Source organism: Cannabis sativa, chromosome 4 (genome assembly GCF_029168945.1).
Source record: "Cannabis sativa cultivar Pink pepper isolate KNU-18-1 chromosome 4, ASM2916894v1, whole genome shotgun sequence".
Classification (NCBI taxonomy): Eukaryota; Viridiplantae; Streptophyta; class Magnoliopsida; order Rosales; family Cannabaceae; genus Cannabis; species Cannabis sativa.
This window is the reverse complement of record NC_083604.1, coordinates 22,712,110-22,734,557: the sequence shown is the minus strand read 5'-3', so window position 1 is coordinate 22,734,557 and position 22,448 is coordinate 22,712,110. Positions and strand designations below refer to the sequence as shown.

At 27.5% G+C, this 22,448-nt stretch overlaps 3 protein-coding genes and 1 long non-coding RNA gene across 5 annotated transcripts; all 4 read left to right on the top strand.

Annotated features, from left to right (window-relative positions):
* Positions 1-11,078: 11,078 nt before the first annotated feature.
* LOC133036472 (uncharacterized) lies at positions 11,079-12,597 on the top strand. The gene is made up of 2 exons (XR_009687107.1): positions 11,079-11,567; positions 12,448-12,597. It is a non-coding gene; the product is annotated as an uncharacterized LOC133036472 (long non-coding RNA).
* Positions 12,598-18,714: 6,117 nt separating this feature from the next.
* On the top strand, positions 18,715-19,782 carry LOC133036864 (uncharacterized). Its single transcript, XM_061113627.1, has one exon. It carries the CDS (start codon positions 18,715-18,717, stop codon positions 19,780-19,782), a length of 1,068 nt encoding a protein of 355 aa, XP_060969610.1.
* LOC133036471 (replication protein A 70 kDa DNA-binding subunit A-like) lies at positions 19,726-21,157 on the top strand. The gene is made up of 4 exons (XM_061113020.1): positions 19,726-20,036; positions 20,192-20,462; positions 20,545-20,641; positions 20,722-21,157. The coding sequence occupies exons 1-4, from the start codon at positions 19,893-19,895 to the stop codon at positions 20,849-20,851; spliced, it is 642 nt and encodes a 213-aa protein (XP_060969003.1). The 5' UTR covers positions 19,726-19,892; the 3' UTR covers positions 20,852-21,157.
* A 20-nt stretch (positions 21,158-21,177) lies between these two features.
* On the top strand, positions 21,178-22,120 carry LOC133036470 (replication protein A 70 kDa DNA-binding subunit A-like). 2 transcript variants are annotated; one of them, XR_009687106.1, is made up of 4 exons: positions 21,178-21,236; positions 21,459-21,535; positions 21,618-21,735; positions 21,818-22,120. XR_009687106.1 is itself a non-coding variant. In XM_061113019.1 (3 exons), the coding sequence occupies exons 1-3, from the start codon at positions 21,435-21,437 to the stop codon at positions 21,986-21,988; spliced, it is 390 nt and encodes a 129-aa protein (XP_060969002.1). In that variant the 5' UTR covers positions 21,254-21,434; the 3' UTR covers positions 21,989-22,120. The 2 variants fall into 2 exon arrangements, 1 of the variants encoding a protein (XP_060969002.1); XM_061113019.1 differs by lacking the exon at positions 21,178-21,236 and having other exon boundaries at positions 21,254-21,535.
* Positions 22,121-22,448: the final 328 nt, after the last annotated feature.

The following is a 22,448-nucleotide window of genomic DNA, read 5'->3' as shown; positions in this document are numbered from 1 at the left end:
TGTTAAACATTCTAGCAACCTTTTATTCGATCAAGATTGGAATTCAGCCGTTGTCCCCGTTTAGGCGAGAGTCAAGGCAATTCTATCTTATGAGCTTCCACCATTGTTTCATAATTTGCAAGTCAAGTATGGTCGCCACCATTAGGGTGATCCATACCATACAAAACACTTACAAACTACTTATCATGCGAGGTTAAACGGTGCGAAATTGCTAATGAACGTTCCTCCATTAGGGAGGATTACTCACTAAAACAAACGCGGTGTAAAACCCACAATGGAGATCGAATGTCTCTTGATAATAAAGCTCATTATTTAAAAAGAGTTGTATTTTCTTTTATTCTCTTTATTTATTCTATTTATTTTAAATATATATTTATTTAATTAAAATTTCCAATTTAGAATGAAAAATTCTAAATATAAATTTTAATTTAATATTTATAAATTTTACTTAGATGGATATGAAAATAACATGAATTATTTTCATCTTAGTAATAATTTCCAATAAATATTTAGAAAAAATATTTAAGTTGTTACAAAATTAATTTAAATTAATTTACAACTCAAATTTAATTTTCTATAAATATATATTGCATTTCGAAAAATTAAAGTATATAAGAATACAATTTTCGAAAAATGCATTTTAAAATAAAAAATAAATCCTGGAAAAATTATTCTAATTTAATGTTGGCCCAAAATTAATTAATAAAATTAATTTACAACAAAAAATATAATTTTCCTATTTAATTAAATATATAAGAAAAATGTCAAATATTTAAGTATGATGATGAAAATCAACTTAAATATTAATTTTCTATTTAATTAAATACACTAGAAAAATACTTCAAGCAAAAATATCACCTATCTAGATTTTCCTTTGACTAATTAATTCAATTTCTAATAATATACTTTAATTCAATTTATTTTAAATTAATCAATAAATGAAAAAATCATTGATTTAAGTTGATCCAAGAATTAATTAAAATAATTAATTTACAACTTAATCTATTTTTCAAGATAAAATTCGAAATTCTAGCATTTAAGAAATGCAATTTCGAAAATTGATTAATAAAATAAAGAAAAAATATATTTTGAAAATTATTTAAATTTAGTTGAAAAATTAAATTTCAACTAAAAATAATTTTCTATTTAATTAAATGTCATGAAAAAGAAATATTTAAGTATCATGATGAAAATCAACTTAGATATTTAATTTTCAAATTAATTAAATGTATTAAATTCAAGAAATAAATAATTAAGTGTAGAGAAGGCTTAATTATTAATCTCTAGTTTAATACTAGGAAAAATATACTTAAAATAAATTGTACCAAAATTAATTAATAAATAATTAATTTCACAATTTATAATATTTTCCTATTTAATATTAGAAATAATAAGTAGTCTATAAATAACTATCTAGAAAATATCTTATTTGACTAAGTATCTTTTCCACAAAATTTGAAAAAATATCTAATTTAAGTTGTACTAGAAAAATCTAGAACTTAAATATTTTCAAATTTAAATTTAATTAAATATCAAAAATTAAGTTGTAACCACTTAATTTGAAGATATTCCATTTTAAGTTAATATTTGAAAAAGATATTAACTTAAAAAAAATATCTAAAGAATCTTAATAACCAATGCCTAAAATTCCTCAACTTAATTTTGAAATTTTGAATTCAAAAGATATTCAGATTTAAGTTGGTTAGTTGAAGATAACTAAATATCAACTTAAATAGGAATATTTAATGAAAAATTTAAATTAAGTTCCGTAAAGAATCTGATGGTTATAATTCTATAATTAATTAAATACAAGAAAATACATATAGTTTAGCTTAGAATATAAAATTCCTTAAACTATATTTTTCTTAAATTAATTTCAAAATAAATGAAATTAATTATGTTGCTAATCAATTTTATTAGGTTAAACTAGTTTAATTAACCTGAAAGTACAAGTCATTCAAATCGGGCAAATGGGCCTTCACAATTGGGGTGGTTGTGTGAGTGGCCGTTCGCATGTCGTACCCACTTCTATGGCTCCCAACTCTCACACAAGGCCCAAAAGAGAGGAATTTAACCTTAATAAGAACAACTGTTATTAATTGAATAAGCCCAAAACTAAATGGGCCTAAATAAAATCTATCAAGAACTATGATAATTTATTTTAGCAACAACAACCTATATGTATCTATAATCAAATTAAACACATAGGCTCACACAGGCACACTTTGGATGGGTCCTATCATGTTGCTAGGTCATACACAGATGAAAGAAGATTGTAAATATACCTGTTACAAATTATTAACTTGACTAGGGAGCCATCGATCATTAGATCTGGCAAAAAGTAACCATGGCTATTTGCAATCAAGTAATAATAGGTTTTAAAAACTTACACATAAGCTAAAACACATACTCCTGCAACAAGGTTAGTTGGATAGTTGGATGTAGGATTTATTTAATTTTAAATTAAATATTTAATTTCGAAAATAATTAATTAAATAATAAAAAATTTTCGAAAAATTTAAAAAAATTTGAAAAATTCGAAATTTTTTTTTTAAAAAAATTTAAATTTAAAATTAAACCTACAATTTTTGAAAAATTAGGTTTCAACCAACCTAAATATCATTTCAAAAAAATTGCTAACTACTTTTAAATTTTAAATGTTATTTTATAAATAAAAATTAAATAAAAAATTAGAAAAGATAAATAAATATCTTTTTCAAATTTTAAATGTAATTTAAATAAATAAAATAACAAAATTTAAAAAAAAATTAGCAAAATATCTTATATCATTTAAAAATTACATGATTATTAATATCTTATTTTTAAATTTAAAATAAGATAAGATATAATCAAATTTTAAAATAAGATAGATTTTTAAGCAAAAAGATAAATACTAATTCTATTCAAATTCAAATTACACTAATATCTTGAATTAAATTAAAAAAAATTTAAATTAATTCAAAATGATAATTAGAATTGAATTAGGAATAGTAATAGTATATATACAAAACCATACAAAAAATTGGAAGTTAATTCCATGAAAAAGTATGAAAAATTGAAGAAAATTGAAAAAATTCGAAACTGTACGGACAGTTCTCGATCGCGAAACTATCAAGACAAATTTTGTCGAATCTTCAAAAATTCATAACTAATTCAAATAAAATCCAAATTGAGTTCTGTAAAAGGCTAACTTGCTTAATTTTTTCCATACTATCCAATAAAAATAATGCCAGAACCGAAATAACAATTATTTTTCACGAAAATTTCACAATCATCAATCAATCATCAAATAACACTCAATACAACATGATACCATCCAAAGAACATACAAACAATCGTTTTAAAGTCCAAATTACATGTAAGTAAATCAATTACCATGGCTCTGATACCAGTTCTTGGAAATTATTTTACCAGGATCTTAGATCTACTCACAAGTATGTTTATTAACATCCTAAATATGAACTTTCTAAAACGATAAATTAAACACATATAAAGTTTAAGAAACCTTACATTGGGTGCAGCGGAATAATATGACTCCTTCCGTTCAGATATCTAGCCCTTGATTCCTTTCTGTAGCAGAGCATTATCAATATCTCGAACTCCGGATCTCTTTCTCTCGACTTTTGATGTCAAGCTCCTTTTGCCGATGATCTTTCTTCACGATCTTCCTCACTATGATTGAGGTATCACTTGATGTGTGTGGGCACTACTCACAATCACTAAGAGAGGTTCGAAATATTGAGGAAGAAAAAGAGAGAGAGAGTGGCGGCTAGAGAAGAGAGTGGAGGCTCGGAGTTTTCCGATTCGTAAAGTGTGTTATTTCCTGAAGCCTTCACTATCTATTTATAGCATTCCTCTAGGGTTTGATTTGAATTATATGGCATTAAAATAATGAAAAAATCATTTAAAAAAGCTACAAAGGTGGCCGACCATACACTTAATGGATTGGGCCTTGGGCTTTGCAATTTTGCAATTTTAACACCTTTTGTATCTGATTTTCTCAAAAATGCCAATTTCCTAATTCAATCATTTAAATGCCAATTCTAACTATTTAATAACTATAAATAATTATTAAATAATATTGTCATTTATCATATTTATTAATTGAACCATACAAAGTATCATAATTAACAAATATGCCCTATAAACTCTTTCTTTACAATTTCGCCATTACTTAGTGAAAATTTCACAAATAGACATAGTCTAATTCGTGAATTATAATTGATTAATCAAAACCAATTACATGAGTCTTACAAGCAATATTATCTCAACTAGTGGGGGGACCATGGGTCTATATAACCGAGCTTCCAATAAGTAGATCAAGAATTTAGCACTAAAATTCACTAACTTATTAATTCTTCGTTGAATCCACGCATAGAACTTAGAATTGCACTCTCAGTATATAGAATGCTCTATATGTTCCACCATATAGACACATCATTAGTTATCCATTGTTATAATCCTAATTTGATCAATGATCCTCTATATGAATGATCTACACCGTAAAGGGATTAAATTACCGTTACACCCTACAATGTATTTATTCCTTAAAACACTTGACCCCGTATAAATGATATTTCAGCTAATGTGAAATGAGTACTCCACCATTTATGTTCGTTTGGTCAAGCTCGAAGGAGATCATCCTTTGCTTACTATTCGCCAGATAGAAGCTATAGATTCCATGTTTATGCTAGCGCTCCCACTCAATTGCACTACCGTGTTCCCAAAATGTACGTATCACCCTGACCTAAAAGTAGGCTTAACTAACAAATCAAAGAACACGAATAGCCTTTCAAGATTGAGCCTAATCATATCAGGATTAAGATCATTTGATCTAGGATCAACTAGGCGATATTGACTTGAATAGATATTACGGTAAGTTTAATAAATCTAAGTCAAAGTTCAATATCGGTCCCTTCCGATGCATACTCCATGCATCCAACCTGAGCTTTACTTTAACCAATGCTCTGGAAAGAACATAGTATTTCTCCAAATACAAGTAAACTCTTGTTGTAGATTATCATATCAGTAAAACCCTATGTCTGATAAATCTAGGAAACTTTATTCACATAGTCATGTTTACTTTCCAATGTGTTGACGACACAATAAACGGGGATCAAGAGTATGTGAAAAGGGTTTCAGATGAATTTATACATTATGTACATATAATCATGAAATAAATCATGTGAACCATGCAACATTAAATGTTATTTCTGATCTATATTAATAAGTAAATCTGATTATATTGAAATGAGTTTTATTTAGGGCATAAAACCCAACAGGTTCCGCCGCTAATGCTCCGTCGCTGTTAATAGTATTAGCGGCGGGCCCCTTTTTTGGCCGCTAATACTATTAATAGCGGTCAAGCATTAGCGGCGGACCAATAGCGGCCGATCTCCGCCGCTAATACCCTATAGCGGCCAAGAGTGGGTGTATTAGCGGTGGAGTGGTCCGCCGCTAATGATGTAGAATGTTGTAGTGTGCCAGCATGGCAGTTAACTGCTAAAAATAGATGGAAATGGCTAAGTGCTAACAGAACATGAGTTTAAAGGGTTTTACCACTAAGATTTTGGAATTTGAGATTAGTTGTAATAAACTAGGCATTTATGGAGGTTATATGCCGCAAATTACTCTTAATTTTATTTATGAGATTTAATATAGTACACTATGATCTTTGTTGGGAATTCCATTATATATATACTAGAGAACTAATTTGTTCTTCACACAATACTGAATAATGTTTGTTATCTTTTTTAAATTTTAAGTTGTTGTACTGAATAAGTAAAATAATATAAAATATGACATTATTTTATGAAAATTATGAGAAAATTTAAATTAATATAATTTTTTTTGAAAGAATCATTCTAATACAAATATCACATACAACAATTGAATAAGTAAAAGACTCAAAAAAATTAGTACAAATCAGTTAAACTTAAATATATAACAAATTCTTTTTGAAAAAAAAATGTCATCCTATAGTAAAAAAAATATATATATATAACAAATTACATTCACCAATATGTTACTTACATAGTCAAAAATGAGTACAAATCGTCTCCACCAAGTGTCATCATATTTTAATTTTAAAAAAGATATATCATCGGATAGTAAATAAATTCTTAAAATTAGCTGTACTTATGAAGAACGATAAGTAATAGTTTAAATTAATTATTTATGCAGGAAAAAATTACTTTAATATTAGATTATTCTAAATTAAAACAAATTGAAAATTATTTTTTTAAGTATTTTTTAATTTATTTTTTGTTAGTGTAATTGACGTAATACGTTAAAAAAAAAAATAGCCTACACTTACACAAAAAAAAAGCATCCACAAAGGTTACTGTTTTTATTATATACACTATATAGTAATCAAGTTTTTATATACATATATATATATTATTAAATACATAAACATACTAATAATAAAATAGATATTATTATAAATGAATTTTAAAAATTATAACTAATTAACTGAGTAAGAATTATCTAATTAATTACCCAAGTAAAATAAGATAAATAAAAATGACAAAAGAAATAATATATTTATAGTGTATATTAATATTAAAAGGGGAAAAAAACAGAAAAATAGTAAAAAGGAAAAAAAATTACAAAAATACTTTGGGCCGACCCATTAAACATTTATACAATCCACATACAAATATTTACAAAAATACCACATGCACTAAACCTTCAGCTGTACAGAGCGAACCATGAAGGTGAAAATACCGCGATCGTTTCAAAACCGCAAAACAACCAAAATGAAACCAAAACGATAAAAATACAACTATTAATTCTGGCGAAATCAACTGGAAAAGAAGACCTGCAATGATCTAAACAGAAAATGACGAAAAAAAATCAGAAAAACTGTGAAGAAACAGAAATTACACATTTGTTTTCTATTTTATTCGATCAAAATAACTCCCCCTAATATCGAAATCTATATTCATGAAATGTAGATCTGTAACAAACAGATCTGGAGCTCCCACCAAATCCAAAACAATGTATGATGTGAAAAATTTTAAAAAAACTTCATGAATAGTACATCTACGTTATATACAGTTGCATTTTGATTGATTACTGGTTTCTAATATATATATATTTTTTTTAGAGACACAATAAGAATAGTAAATTCGAATTAAGGTCTAACCAGTTACGTATAAGTCTGTTTATTTTTTGTTTTGGTTGCCTTATAGTTGCATTATCGTTTTATGTTAGTTTATATATTATGCATGAATTTAATTTGACGGGGACTAAGAAATAGTAGTTATACATAGTAAGTTTTGTGCAAAATAGTTGCATATTAGTTTTATAATGAAATAACATATGCAAGTAGCAAAACTATAATAAAACTACAAAACAACTGTATACAAACTAAAATACAGGAAAAACTCTTTGAACATCAACATCCATGGTAAATCTAATTGATACCCATTGATGATATAAAAATGGACAGGAAATTACTAGACAAAAAACATATTAAAAAAAATACATACAGAAGGTGTTTACACTATTAAAAAACTATGAAAAAACTATTACAAAATGAGAAATAATCAAATGAAGAAATTGAAATGAAAAACAATAAAAATCTGGAAAAATAAAAAATAGAAAAAAAAACAACAAAATGAAACAGAAATTAAGACTAAACAAACAAAAATGAAAAACCCATAAAAGCACATATAAATTAAACTAAAAAAATAGAAGCCCTAAAAAATCAAACAAAACAAAAAGAAATGTTAAAAGGAAAAACCTAAAATAGTAAAATCGATAAACACAAAACACACTAATGTCAAATACGAAAAAATTTCAAAAAAGGGGGAAACCAAAAAGAAACCGAAAACAAACCTGAGATCGAAGACCACCACCAACTTGATTATTTTTTTGAGAAACATCTTCAGGAATTTTTTCCTGGGCAGCCACCTTCGATTTCTTCTTTGGAGGAGGTCGCTTACGTTTAGACAATGGAGGAGCAAAATCAGAGTCATCCTCCTCAACAACAGGTCGTTTACCATTGTTCTATTAGCTAAAGATTTCAATCCCATTTTAAAGCTTTTCTTTTGAACATGGGAAGGAGTTGATGAAGAACGAGTTACAACTATATTTATATATGGATTAAGAGAAAAATAAAAGGATAGAAAACGGTTATGGGATTCGGTTAATGAGAGTTGAAAAAAAATTTGAAGAACAAAAAGAAGAGGAAAAATGGAGTTGGGATCATGGAGAAGAAAGAGTTCAACTATGGAGGTTAATATTTTTTTTTTTTAAAAAAAAACTAAAAAGAAATAAGAAAAAAAAGGAAAAAGAAGAGAAAAAGAGAAGAAAATGATGGATGATTGATTGATAGAGGTCATAGTCTATTGACATGTAGTGATGCATGCATGAAATGTATGTTGGGTTTTATGCCCTAAATAAAACTCATTTCAATATAATCAGATTTACTTATTAATATAGATCAGAAACAACATTTAATGTTGCATGGTTCACATGATTTATTTCATGATTATATGTACATAATGTATAGATTCATCTGAAACCCTTTTCACATACTTGATCCTGTTTATTGTGCCGTCAACACATTGGAAAGTAAACATGACTATGTGAATAAAGTTTCCTAGATTTATCAGACACAGGGTTTTACTGATATGATAATCTACAACAGAGTTTACTTGTATTTGGAGAAATACTATGTTCTTTCCAGAACATTGGTTAAAGTAAAGCTCAGGTTGGATGCATGGAGTATGCATCGGAAGGGACCGATATTGAACTTTGACTTAGATTTAATTAAACTTACCGTAAAATCTATTCAAGTCAATATCGCCTAGTTGATCCTAGATCAAATGATCTTAATCCTGTTATGATTAGGCTCAATCTTGAAAGGCTATTCGTGTTCCTTGAATTGTTAGTTAAGCCTACTTTTAGGTCAGGGTGATACGTACATTTTGGGAACACGGTAGTGCAATTGAGTGGGAGCGCTAGCATAAAGATGGAATCTATAGCTTCTATCTGGCGAATAGTAAGCAAAGGATGATCACCTTCGAGCTTGACCAAACGAAAATAAATGGTGGAGATCTCATTTCACATAAGCTGAAATATCATTTATACGAGGTCAAGTGTTTTAAGGATAAAATACATAGTAGGGTGTTACGGTAATTTAATCCCTTTACTGTGTAGATCATTCATATAGAGGATAATTGATCACATTAGGATTATAACAATGGATAACTAATGATGTGTCTATATGGTGGAACATATAGAGCATTCTATATACTGAGAGTGCAATTCTAAGTTCTATGCGTGGATTCAACGAAGAATTAATAAGTTAGTGAATTTTAGTGCTAAATTCTTGATCTACTTATTGGAAGCTCGGTTATATAGACCCATGGTCCCCCCACTAGTTGAGATAATATTGCTTGTAAGACTCATGTAATTGGTTTTGATTAATCAATTATAATTCTCAAATTAGACTATGTCTATTTGTGAATTTTTCACTAAGTAAGGGCGAAATTGTAAAGAAAGAGTTTTAGGGGCATATTTGTTAATTATGATACTTTGTATGGTTCAATTAATAAATATGATAAATGACAATATTATTTAATAATTATTTATAGTTATTAAATAGTTAGAATTGGTATTTAAATGGTTGAATTAGAAAATTGGCGTTTTTGAGAAAATCAGATGCAGAAAAGATAAAACTGTAAAATTACAAAAAGTGAGGCCCAAATCCACTTGTATAGGGCCAGCCACTTTTGTAGGAAATTTAAACTGATTTTTTTCGTTATTTTAATGCCAAATAATTCAAACCTAACCCTAGTGGAATGCTATAAATAGATTGTGAAGGCTTCAGGAAATTTACACTTAAATTTCTACACTTCTGATTCAGAAAAAACTGAGCCTTCTCTCTCCCTATCTTTGGCTGACTCTTCTCTTTCTCCTTCCCTCTTCAATTTCGAAAATCCTTAGTGTATGAGTAGTGCCCACACACATCAAGTGATACCTCAATCATAGTGAGGAAGATCGTGAAGAAAGATCATCAGCAAAGGAGTTTCAGCATCAAAGATTCAGAGAAAGAGATCCAGGTTCTGATATTGATAATGCTCTGCTACAGAAAGGAATCAAGGGCTAGATATCTGAACGGAAGGAGTCATATTATTCCGCTGCACCCAATGTAAGGTTTCCTAAACTTTATATGTGTTTAATTTATCGTTTTAGAAAGTTCTTATTTAGGATGTTAATAAACATACTTGTAAGTAGATCTAAGATCCTGGTAAAATAATTTCCAACAATGTATGTGTAAGTGGTAAAATTATAATAAAATAAAGTTGAAGAGTAAAAATGTAGGCTTAACCGTGTGGTAGTATTTTAGTAATAAAATATGTATTTTGTATTTTTAGTGTAAAAATTTCTATTAAAAGACTACTATGATTTCTAAATAATGTGGGACAAAAGTAAATTTAGTAAAAAAAAATATGTAACTTATTTTTTAAGCACAAAATATTAAACTTTTCTAAAATTAAAAAAATAAAATGAAAAAAAAATGTTATTTAATTATTTTTGTGTTTTCTATTATTGTATTAAATAATATGTTATATTTTTTTAAGTTTTTAATGTGTTTTTGTAACCATTAAGTGATGTAATATAAAATATGACTTCATATTATAAGAATTATGAGTATATAGATTTTAATAGTTTTCTTTATATAAATATATAGATTAAATCAAATTGAAAACTATTTTTTAGTATTTTGTTTATCGATGTAATTGACGTAATAAATCGGAAAAATGACCTATACTTACAAATAAAAAAAAAATTGAATTTTTACAGTATATCTTACTATTATAAAAGTGTTGTAATGAGGTGATAGTTTGAAGACCATTTTACCCTTTAAGAAATTCAATATTAACAATTTTGCCTTTTCACCTTTATTTAATTCTCTGTCTTAATTGACAACTCATCTCAAAAAGTGTAATAGTCAATTGACAGCTAATGTTTTGGTTAATGTAATGCTTTTAATAATTCTCTGTCTTAATTGACAACTCATCTCAAAAAGTGTACATAGTCATTTGACAGCTCATGTTTTGGTTAATGTAATGCTTTTAATATATTAAATATTTTCCATTTTACCCTTTAAGAAATTCAAAAGCTCAAAAAGTGTAACAATTGACAGCAAAGCGTAAAGGTATATTTAATGCTTTTAATTAAGATTTTCAATTAAGATTTTCAAGGTAAAAAAAGTGTAAGAGTCAATATTAGATTATATTAACAGCTCACATATTCCTATTTTCTAATATTATATTATATTTAATTCTTTCTCCTAATATTTTGAAGGTGAATATATTAATCCTCTTTTGATATTTCTGGAAGTTTCCTTTTAAATATTTATCTCTTCCTCTTCTTCTCTCTCTCAGTTTCTCTGCAATTACTGTGTATAGTTGGGAAATGATGAAGACAACAAATAACAACGTCCATTAGATCAATGACAAGAGAAGGCTTGCGATGGCAGCAACCACCACCAGCACCACCGAATTCATCACGGCGGTCAATATTGTCGACATGCAGACCTCCACCAGGTATGTTTATTCATTTCAAAATCTCTAATGTTTTTTACCGTTCTTTGTCTCCATTTGCACACAAAAATATAAAATCCCTAATTTTTTTATTTGTATTTCTCACTTTTTCCTTCCAATCCCTAATTTTTCACCCCTTTTTCTCTCTATCTGTAGATATAAATGTCACATATGATGAAATTTATCTGCTTTAATGTAAGTTTTTTTGTTTTCAAATTTCTTGGACTGATGCATGGATAATTTTGCCCTTAAAAGAAAAAGTTAAAAAAAATTTAGATAACGTTTTTGATTCTTTTTTCTTTAAAAAGAAAAAGAAAAAATATACAACTATTAGCTTACTCATCAAATACGTGTTACAATATTAAATTTTTGATTTTTTATAATATCAAGTTTTTACTTTTCTGATTATCTGTTGGTAGAGTTTTTAAAATATTTGAAGATAAATCTTGGGTTTTATCTTACATTTTGCTACGTGTTGAGCTAATTGGTATATCACTGCTTAGTCATTATACATACGTGTTATATGAGTGAAGTTACTCTCTCTTTAAAAGTTAGTATAAATATGCTATTCTAACATGATCAAACTTATCAAATAAATTGTTTTAAGAAATAGAAGTTTGCTTCTTCAAACTCTCAGGTTTGGTTTAGTGAATCATTATATAGACTTGTTTTGATGTATACTTAAATCATGCTTTCATGTATATATGATTTTATTTGGTGAAATTTATTATTATGTATTTAAGTTTTATGCTTTGATGAGTATTATATGTGTATGTTTTCAGTTTGTGATTGAATCTTTGTGAATTTTTTCTTATTTATATACTCGTGTAGTTGCATATGAGGCTAAACATCTCTCTCTCTGTTTCCTTTTTCTCTTTTGCAGGCATGTTCTAATTCTGTTTTGGTGGATTTGTATTACAAAATTCTCTCATACCTTTAAAGGTTAATTCTTTGAATTGTAAAATATATTTACAGTAACTGATGTTCTTGTTTTATTTCAATTATTGGTAAAGATTTCAAATTTTTGTTTTAAGGGGTTCATTTATTTATTTTGTTAGTTTGCTCTGCTATCATCCAAATAACTTTGTAATTAATTGGGTTCTAAATTTTTATTATATACATATTCATGGATGTCCTGTAGTTATTTCTGTCACCAAGTAAAAATTAAAAAAAGTGTTTTTCAGATGACATGAAACCATAAAATGATAAAGGACATTAGGATCTCTCTAACAAGGATCAGAATAATTGATTGTGAATTTTTCATTGACTGTCATAGATAAAGCACATTAAGCAGTTGCTAATAATTCAAGATTTTAGTAGTTGCTAAGGATCTTGCACTATTAGGATTGCTTATAGACCTGCCTTATTGATGAAAAATAAATTCTTTTAAAGAAAAATAAAGATGGATTGTAGCTTATTATAGTAGGTATAGATTTCTGTAGTTAATAACATTCTCAATTTTTAAAGGAAATGCTTATAAAAATAAATATTTACATTAAACATTAATTTTTTTCCCAAATTTTAATTTATCATTAAAGAAAATTTTAACATATATACTTTCTCTACCTATTTTTTTTTACTATTTTTTACTTTTAAAGCTTTAAAAAAATTCTCTTTTTTATTAGTTTTTTTAATTATTGGCTGATTTTTTTTTTTTTTTTTTTAAAGTCAGTACTTGTTTTTGATGTTAGAGTGTGGATGTATAGGGTACACAATAATAATATACAATTTTTTGTTTTCGTTTTCTTTCAAATAAACTCATAATTATTTAAGGATGGTGTTAAAATAATTATTTATACAAATTCTTATTAATTGTATCTCTTTATTCTTTATTGGTTATTTTTCTCAAACAATTATTAATTGTAACAGCGAAAGATATTGGCCTGTTTGCAATTAAAACAATTTCCCTAAAGTGTACGGATGATACAAATATCATATAAATACATATATGTATATGTTTTAAAATAACCATGTTTAGGAAAACTGAGAGAATTAACCTCTAAGCTGCTGCACAAGTCCTTTAAGTGTTTTCTCTTCATTTTGTAGATTTTATAGCTCTGCCTCATCCGATAGCTGTTCTTTCCTGTGAGATCTTTAGGTCCAAGATTATCTTTTGACTAAGAGAGAGAGAGAGAGACAGAGAGAGAGAGAGAGAAACCATGCACTTTATTAACTTTAATAAACATTTCAGACCAAAATTTTTGCTTCATAAACCTGAAGATATCTTTGTCTATGTAAGAGACATAGAAAATTAGAAAAAGTACAATCTGACTATAGAATCTTTACACATAAAAAAACACATTCATCATATTAGAAAATTTGATTAAATATTGTTGTTCTTTACTAATTTTCAAGGTCTTATAGATATATGTATTACAAAAAATTCTTTTATGTGCATGATGAATGTTTTTTCATAAGTGATAAGCCAAAAAAAATATAGCATGCATATGTACCAACAGAATACATTTTATAAGAAAAGTAAATGATGTTCTAGATAAAAATCAAATTCAATTGATAAACTATAGATATATGTATTACGAAAAATTCTTTTATGTGTATTATGAAATTATTTCATAAGTGATAAACCAACAAAATATAGCATCGATATATAGAAACAGAATACATTTTGCAACAAAAGTAAATACTGTTATAAATAAAAATCAAATTCAAGTGATACACTAAACATAGAATAAAACCCATAACAATAATAGAAAAATTTTATTTTGTTCAATCTGTAACTTATCTTCTCAAAATTATATTAGAATTTATAGCATCGAAAGATTATTATCATCTTTTAATTAAACCTTACATAATAATGTACTGTGATGTTATATCTTTAATTGTCTCAACTCTGAATAAGTTTCTGCTTGCATGAATAACTTTTCTGTAAATATACATTAACTAAGATTGACTTATCAGTTTCAACTACTATTTCTAAGTTTTAAAATTTATCCCAATAGTTATGATTTCGGTTATTTACAATTTTAGGAACGTTCTTATTGTTTTTTTATGTTTGTTAAGAACTTAGAATTATGATTATATTTAAATAAGTTTGGTTTGGACGGTGGATATATGCTTCATTGTCTCTATTTTCAAACTGCATAGCATCATTGTGATTTATGATTTTTTTTAAAAAACAACACAAACACATAATTAATTATCTTTTATTAGTGCAATTCTCTAACAGTGTATCTATTACAATTCTCTAATAGTGTATATATTCAAATTGGTATTTTTTCATTAGTGTATATATTAATATCAATATCATATTTTATTTTCCTTTTGTAGATATTACAAGAAAAAAAAACCAGCTATATATTTACTCTCTACTGTTTCTTCAATTTTAACTTCAATAAAGGTATGCCTTTTTATTATTTACATAAATAATCAATTAACTTTTTTTCCTATTTTTTTACTACAACAATGTTTATTTTTTTAAAAACCTGTATATATATAATTCACGATTATAAAATAGTATTCTGCTTTTTAATTATAATAAATTCATAAACTTATTATATTATTGCTATACTCTTAAAAATAATAGATAACCATGCCACTCGATAAGGAAGAGAAAAGGAAACGGGCAAATTTAGCTACAAAAAAATGGTGCTAAAATCTATCGGAAGCTAGGAAAAAAGAAATAAATGAGAAAAACAGAATTGCATATCGAACAAAAAAACTCAAACAAACAGAAGCTCGTGGTTACCAAATAGGTTAGTTTATATTCTGAAAAAATTCATATTACACAATCAATAAATAGAAGAAAAAAAAAATCTAAGTTACCCCTGCTAAATTGAAAATCCTATTTTCAGATAAAACACCAACAATTGATGATCGTGACCAATATAGGAATACCGTATTTGAAGTCGGTTAGTTATATATACCCTTGTCTCTTACTCAATTTTTATGTATCTGCAAAAAATATTAACTTAATAAATAAAATATTATAGGATCTACTTCTTCGCAACAAGAACAGAATAGATCTTACAATGGACCAAAAATACACACCAATCTGATTATACACCAAACTCTAAATGACATACCAAATGAACCAGCATTATTACCGCAACCTTCTACTTGCAAACATTGCCAAGCAAAGAGATTTACCCATGAACCTAATGGCTTTTGTTGCCTGGATGGTAAAGTCTCATTAAAATCAAATGATTGTCCGACTACACTTTATGAATTATTTACATCTTCAACAGTAGAATCTGAACACTTTAGAAAGTATGTTCGCACTTATAATAATCATTTTGCTTTCACTTCTTTCGGCGCTAAAAATGACAAAACTTTAGGTAAAAGAAACAAAGGAATATACACGTTTAGAGTACAAGGACAAGTTTATCATTATATTAATGAACTACTTCCACACGATGGCCGACCATCTTTTTTACAATTGTACTTCTATGATACAGAGCATGAAATAGAAAACCGAATCAATATATCATCAAAAATGAATCAAACAATAGTTTCAAAACTTATAGAAATCATAAATATGAATCCTTATTCTTTATTTTTCCGAAGTCTAAGAAACATTCCTAACTTACAGAACTACACAATTCACATACAGTCTAATGTAGGATTAGATCAAAGAGTATACAACGCTCCTTTAGCTTCACAAGTAGCTGCAGTATGGATCGATGATAACTCCTCTAGAGAAACAACAGATCGTGAGATTGTTGTATTTAGCCATGCAGGCTTTAGTCATAAAGTACAGTATTATTACGGTTGTTACGATCCATTACAATATTCTTTGTTATTTCCTTATGGAAAAACTGGTTGGCATGAGAAAATTAATCGAGCTGATAAAAATAGAAATCAAACTTCTCATGATAGTGAAATAGTTATTGATCCAACTAGAGCCACCTCTGCTGAACAATTGTTAGAAAAAGAGAAAAAATTAACTAATAAGAATAAAAAAGGATTGGTTGTTTCTTGTAGAGAATACTATTGCTATAAATTACAAATTCGAACAACCGACAAAGGGATACTACTTCATGCAGGTCGACTGTTACAACAATATGTTGTAGATATGTATGTGAAGCTTGAAACGTCTAGACTAGATTTTCTTCGCAAAAAACAAGATCAAATTAGGTGTGAACTATATCAAGGTGTAATTGATAGTATACAACTTGGAGAAAATCGAGGTTCACAAATTGGCAAACGAATTATTTTACCAAATTTTCCTTTATAGGTGGACCTAGAGATATGAGAAAACGATATGTCGATGCAATGTCATTAGTTCAAAGATTTGGGAAACCGGATTTTTTTAACAATAACATGTAATTCAAAGCGGCCGTAAATTAAAGAAGAATTACTTCCAAATGAAGAAGTACAAAATAGACCAGATTTAGTTGCAAGGATCTTTAGAGCAAAATTAGAAGAATTAAAAATAGATCTATTTAAACGACAAATTTTTGGACTTGTAGCTGCCTATATTTATGTCATAGAATTTCAAAAAAGGGGCTTACCACATGCACATTTTCTAATTATCTTAAAACCACAATCAAAAATTATAGCGCCAGAATCATTCGACAGATTTGTCTGTGCTGAATTACCCGATAAAAATATAAATCAATATCTTTTCTCCATTGTCATTAAACATATGATGCATGGTCCTTGTGGTCAACTTAATCCAACAAATGTATGCATGATGAAAAATAAAAAATGTCGAAATCGTTATCCGAAATCGTTTTACCCTCAAACAACTTATGGAAATGATTCTTATCCAAATTATAGAAGAAGAGACAATAACATATCAGTTAAAATACGAGGTAGCAATCTAGATAATCGTTGGGTCATCCCTTATAATCCTTATCTACTTGCAAAATATAACTGTCATCTTAATGTAGAAATTTGTTCAACTATTAAAGCTGTCAAATATTTATACAAATATGTCTATAAAGGACATGATCGTATTGCTGTCCACATTAATTCAGAAAATGATCAAAATGATATTAATGAAATAGATCTCTACCAACTTGGTAGATGGGTCTCTCCTCCTGAAGCTACATGGAGAATATATGCATTTACATTAAATGAGATGCACCCACATGTACAAGTGTTACAAGTTCATCTTGAAAATAAACAATCTATTACTTTTAAAGATACAGCTTATTTAAATAATGTTATAAGTGATAATAACATATCGAAATCTATGTTGACAGAATTTTTTGAAATGAATAAAATTGATGAAAAAGCTAAAACATTACTTTACAGAGAGTTTCCAGAACACTTTGTTTGGAACCAACAATATAAAATTTGGACCATTAGAAAGCGATTCGAAACTTTTGGTAGGCTTGTTACAGTTAACCCAATAGAAGGTGAGAGGTATTTTTTACGTTTATTATTAAATCATGTTCGTGTGCCAACCTCATTTCACTATTTAAAGACAGTTAAAGGTAAACAGGTAACCTCTTTTCGAGAAGCTGCTTTACTTAGTGGATTATTAGAGGCTGACACAAATCTAGAACAATGTTTATCAGAAGCCTCATCATTTAATATGCCCTATAGCTTACGTCGTTTGTTTGCTACCATCTTAGTATACTGTAAACCTACTAACCCTAAAGAGTTGTGGGAAAAATTTGAACAACCAATGTCTGAAGATTATTATACTATAACGAACACTCCATCTACAATCAAAACTCATGTTCTAAATCACATTAAATTTATTCTAGAATCAATGGGAAAAGATATCAATGATTATAACTTAGTTGATAATTACATAACTGATAACGAAATTGATAAACAATATAAAGAGATTAATGAACAATTAGCAATTGTTGTTAGCAAAGAAGATATATTAGCTGCTAATTTATTAAATTTGAAATAGAAAAATGCATTCGACTTAATATTAAATACAATTTTCAACAATCAAACTGGCCTTTTCTTCATTGATGGCCCTGGAGGAACGGGAAAAACTTTCTTATATAAGACTATTTTGGCTGCAGTTCGTTCAAAAAAAATAATAGCTTTAGCTGTTGCATCTTCAGGTATTGCAGCTTCTATTTTACCTGGTGGTCGAACAGCTCATTCTCTATTTAAAATACCCCTTCACTTAGATAATTATAGTTCTTGTTCAGTTAGTAAACAATCAGGTTTAAGTAAATTATTACAACTAACAAAACTTATTATTTGGGATGAGGCACCAATGTCAAACAAAGAAGCTATTGAAGCTTTAAACTATATGTTAAAAGACATAAATAATTCCACTCTTCCTTTTGGTGGTAAAGTTATAGTTTTTGGAGGTGATTTCCGTCAAGTATTACCTGTTGTTCCTAAAGGTACAAGAGAACAAATGATTAATGCAAGTTTAGTAAAATCTGAGTTATGGCCCTTATTTACTAAAATTACATTAACAGACAATATGCGGGCCAAACAAGATCCCTTATTTAGCAATTATTTATTAAATATTGGCAATGGAACCGAGCCAACTATAGATGGAAAGATACAGCTACTCTCATCGATGATTTTACCTTATGAGGATGATGATACTTCGCTAAATAACTTAATAGATTTCGTATTTCCAGATATTAATAACTACACAGAAAATATGAATACAATACTCAATCGCGTGATTTTAACTCCGAAAAACGAGTATGTTGACCATATTAATAAAATTCTCATTAATCGATTTTCGGGTAACTCCATAAAATATTATAGTTTTGATGAAACCGTAGATAAAAATGAACAGGGAGTACAAGAAGACTTCATGAATAGCTTAACACCAAGTGGATTCCCAGCCCATGAATTAACACTAAAATTAAATTGTCCAATTATATTACTTCGTAATATTAATACTTCTGAAGGATTATGTAATGGAACACGTCTAATATGTCGACAATTTGGCTCTAATATTATTGATGCTGAAATAGTTACTGGTGATCATTGTGGAAAGAGAATTTTTTTACCCAGAATACCTTTTACTCCATTGGAAAATGAAAAAAATATATTCCCATTTAAACGCACTCAGTTTCCCATTAGATTAAGTTTTGCTATGACTATTAACAAAGTTCAAGGACAAACGTTAGATTCTGTTGGTGTATTCTTACCAGAGCCTGTTTTCTCTCATGGACAATTATATGTTGCTCTATCTAGAGCAAAAACTTTATCAGCTTTAAGAGTTATCATTAGACCACCATCAGGCAACGAAGCTGACAATAATCATACCTTGAACATTGTTTATGAAGAAATCTTATTATTAAGCAATACTATATAAAAGTTCTTATGTATGATTCTCTTCTTATACATCTTTTCACTGTTTATTATCAATATTGATTATATATTTTAATTTAACTTATTACTGTTATTTCTTTTTACAGATCAAAGATGAATCCTCAGTATAAATTACTACGAGAAATTACACCATCTACTAGAGGATGGATAGCAAAAGTTACTGTTATTGAAAAACTTATCCCACGTATCTCTCGCAATGGAGTATTGTACCAACGTATAATTCTTGCTGATATTGAGGTATATTTATTAGAACTCATAAATCTATATAAGCTATATAAATTGAATGTAAATTTTGTTTCAGCTATATAAGATTATTAATTAATTAGCTATAAAATCTCTACAAAAAATACTTTCTGACATCATTCTCTATATTTCTGATTCATTATAAATAGAAAAATCGTATACAAGCTACTTTGTATGGCAATGCAATCCATCATTTCGGAGATACCTTAAATGTTTCACAAGTCTACTTAATTTCCAATGCTTATATAAAGCCAGTACAAGAAGAGTTTAGAATTGTTGACAACCAATTTGAATGGAGCCTCAATACTTCTACATCAATTGAGGAAACTACTGACGAAAACCAATGGAATTTTGAAGATCTCTACAACTTGTATTATCTTGATCAACTAGATGCCTACGTTGATACAAAAACTTCTGTTGGTAATATTTATATAATTTTAATTTTTCATAATCATTATTATTGTCAAATTACTAATGATATTGTTTTCAATGTTAATTACAGATATTGTTGCAGTTGTATTAAGTGCTGATCCAATAAAAAAAATCCACACAAAGTCTGGACCTGCAAATATTCAAGAATTTCTCCTTGTTGATCAAAGGTTTAAAACTAATATGTTTTATAGTTTTAAAAAATTACTGCATATGTTATGTTAATTTTTAACAAAATATATTTGTGCAGCTTACAACCCAAAACTTTAACTATGTGGGATGAACTAACTGAGACCGTTGGAAAAACAATATGTGAAATTCTTCCACAAAATCCTATTATAATAGGAACACGCCTGAAAGTTGTTTCACACAACGGTTAGAATTATTTCAACTAATTATTTAGTATTATTAAAAGACATCTTATAATATATTTTTTTTAACAATTCAATAGGTATATCTTTATCATCCAAACAACAAAGTTCATTTATTATTAATCTTACAAATATTCCACAAATAAATGAGCTTCGTCAATGGTAAACTAATTCATACTTATTTTTTATAAATTATTCTTTATTACACCTATCTATAAATAATTCTTATATATCTGATAATTTAATCCTATAAATTAATAGGAGCATTAACAATGAAGAATACCTTGCTGCCATTATCAATGAGAAAAGACTCTTCCCAAGTCAAACTATTCTAAGAACTCCTCAATATAATAATATCATTACTATTAATGGCATTCAAAATCTTCCACAAGAGGTACGTACAATATTTTTATTTAACTTTTAATTAACTAATTAGTTTCTTTTCTCGGTATTTATAGTGCTTATAATTATTTTTGGCTTTACATAATATTATATACTTTATTTCAATAACTATATTATGCTTTATTAGCAAACTACTTTTTGGATAAATGCATCAATCTCCATCAAGAATTTAAGACAACCCTTCTGGTACATGACTTGCATAAAATGCCGCCAGAAAGCAGATCTTGACAATCAAACATCATGTTTTAACTGCTACAACTGCAACGAATCATCTGTTGAGACAATTCCAAGGTTCATATTAACTCAATTAAGCACAAATCTTACTATCATAATTTGTGATTTAAATAAATTTATTTGTATTTGAATTTATTAGGTGCCGCTTTCAAGCTCAACTAACAGACCACACAGGCTCACTAATAGCAACGTTCTTCGGCGAAAATGCAGAAAAGATGTTAAATTGTACCGCACAAGAGCTTATTCACATCCCAAGTGTAATTTGTACTACTTAAATTCATTTACTTCATTAACGTACATTAATATTATTATCTTTCTCAATGATATTATTAATAACAGGATCAAAACATATCATCGGTTGCAAGGCTTTCTACAGTGAGTAAATTTTTTATTTACTTAAAAGCAAGAGCGGATGCATATAGTGGTGGGAGTCAAACCAAATACAATGTTATCTCACTGCTCGAAAGTGATAGTGAATCAAGCACTTCAAATACTACGAATGATACTTGAAGTATCTGCAAAATAATATAAATAAATATATAAATTATGTACAAATATTATAAATACTATGTAATATATATTTAAATAATAAACATCTTATGTAGGACACGTTATATATGTAATTAAAACGCTTAGCATTAAGTAACTAGCTTATAATTATTATTGTATAATATAATATATATTTACACTTTTTAACTTCATTTGAAAATATTAAATCTTAACTTCACATTTTATATTTTATCACAATTAATTAGGCATTAAAAATAAAGATAAAAAATTCAAATGAAAAGTTTAACACGTGCAATTGCACGTGGAAACTCACTAGTAGTAATCAAACATAGCGATCTTTTAATACACAACAAATATTATTAATGTATAAATATACAAATAATAAAATAGATATTATTATACATCATATATTAGATGAAGTTTATTAAAAAAATTAACTATTTAACTGAGTAGAATAATT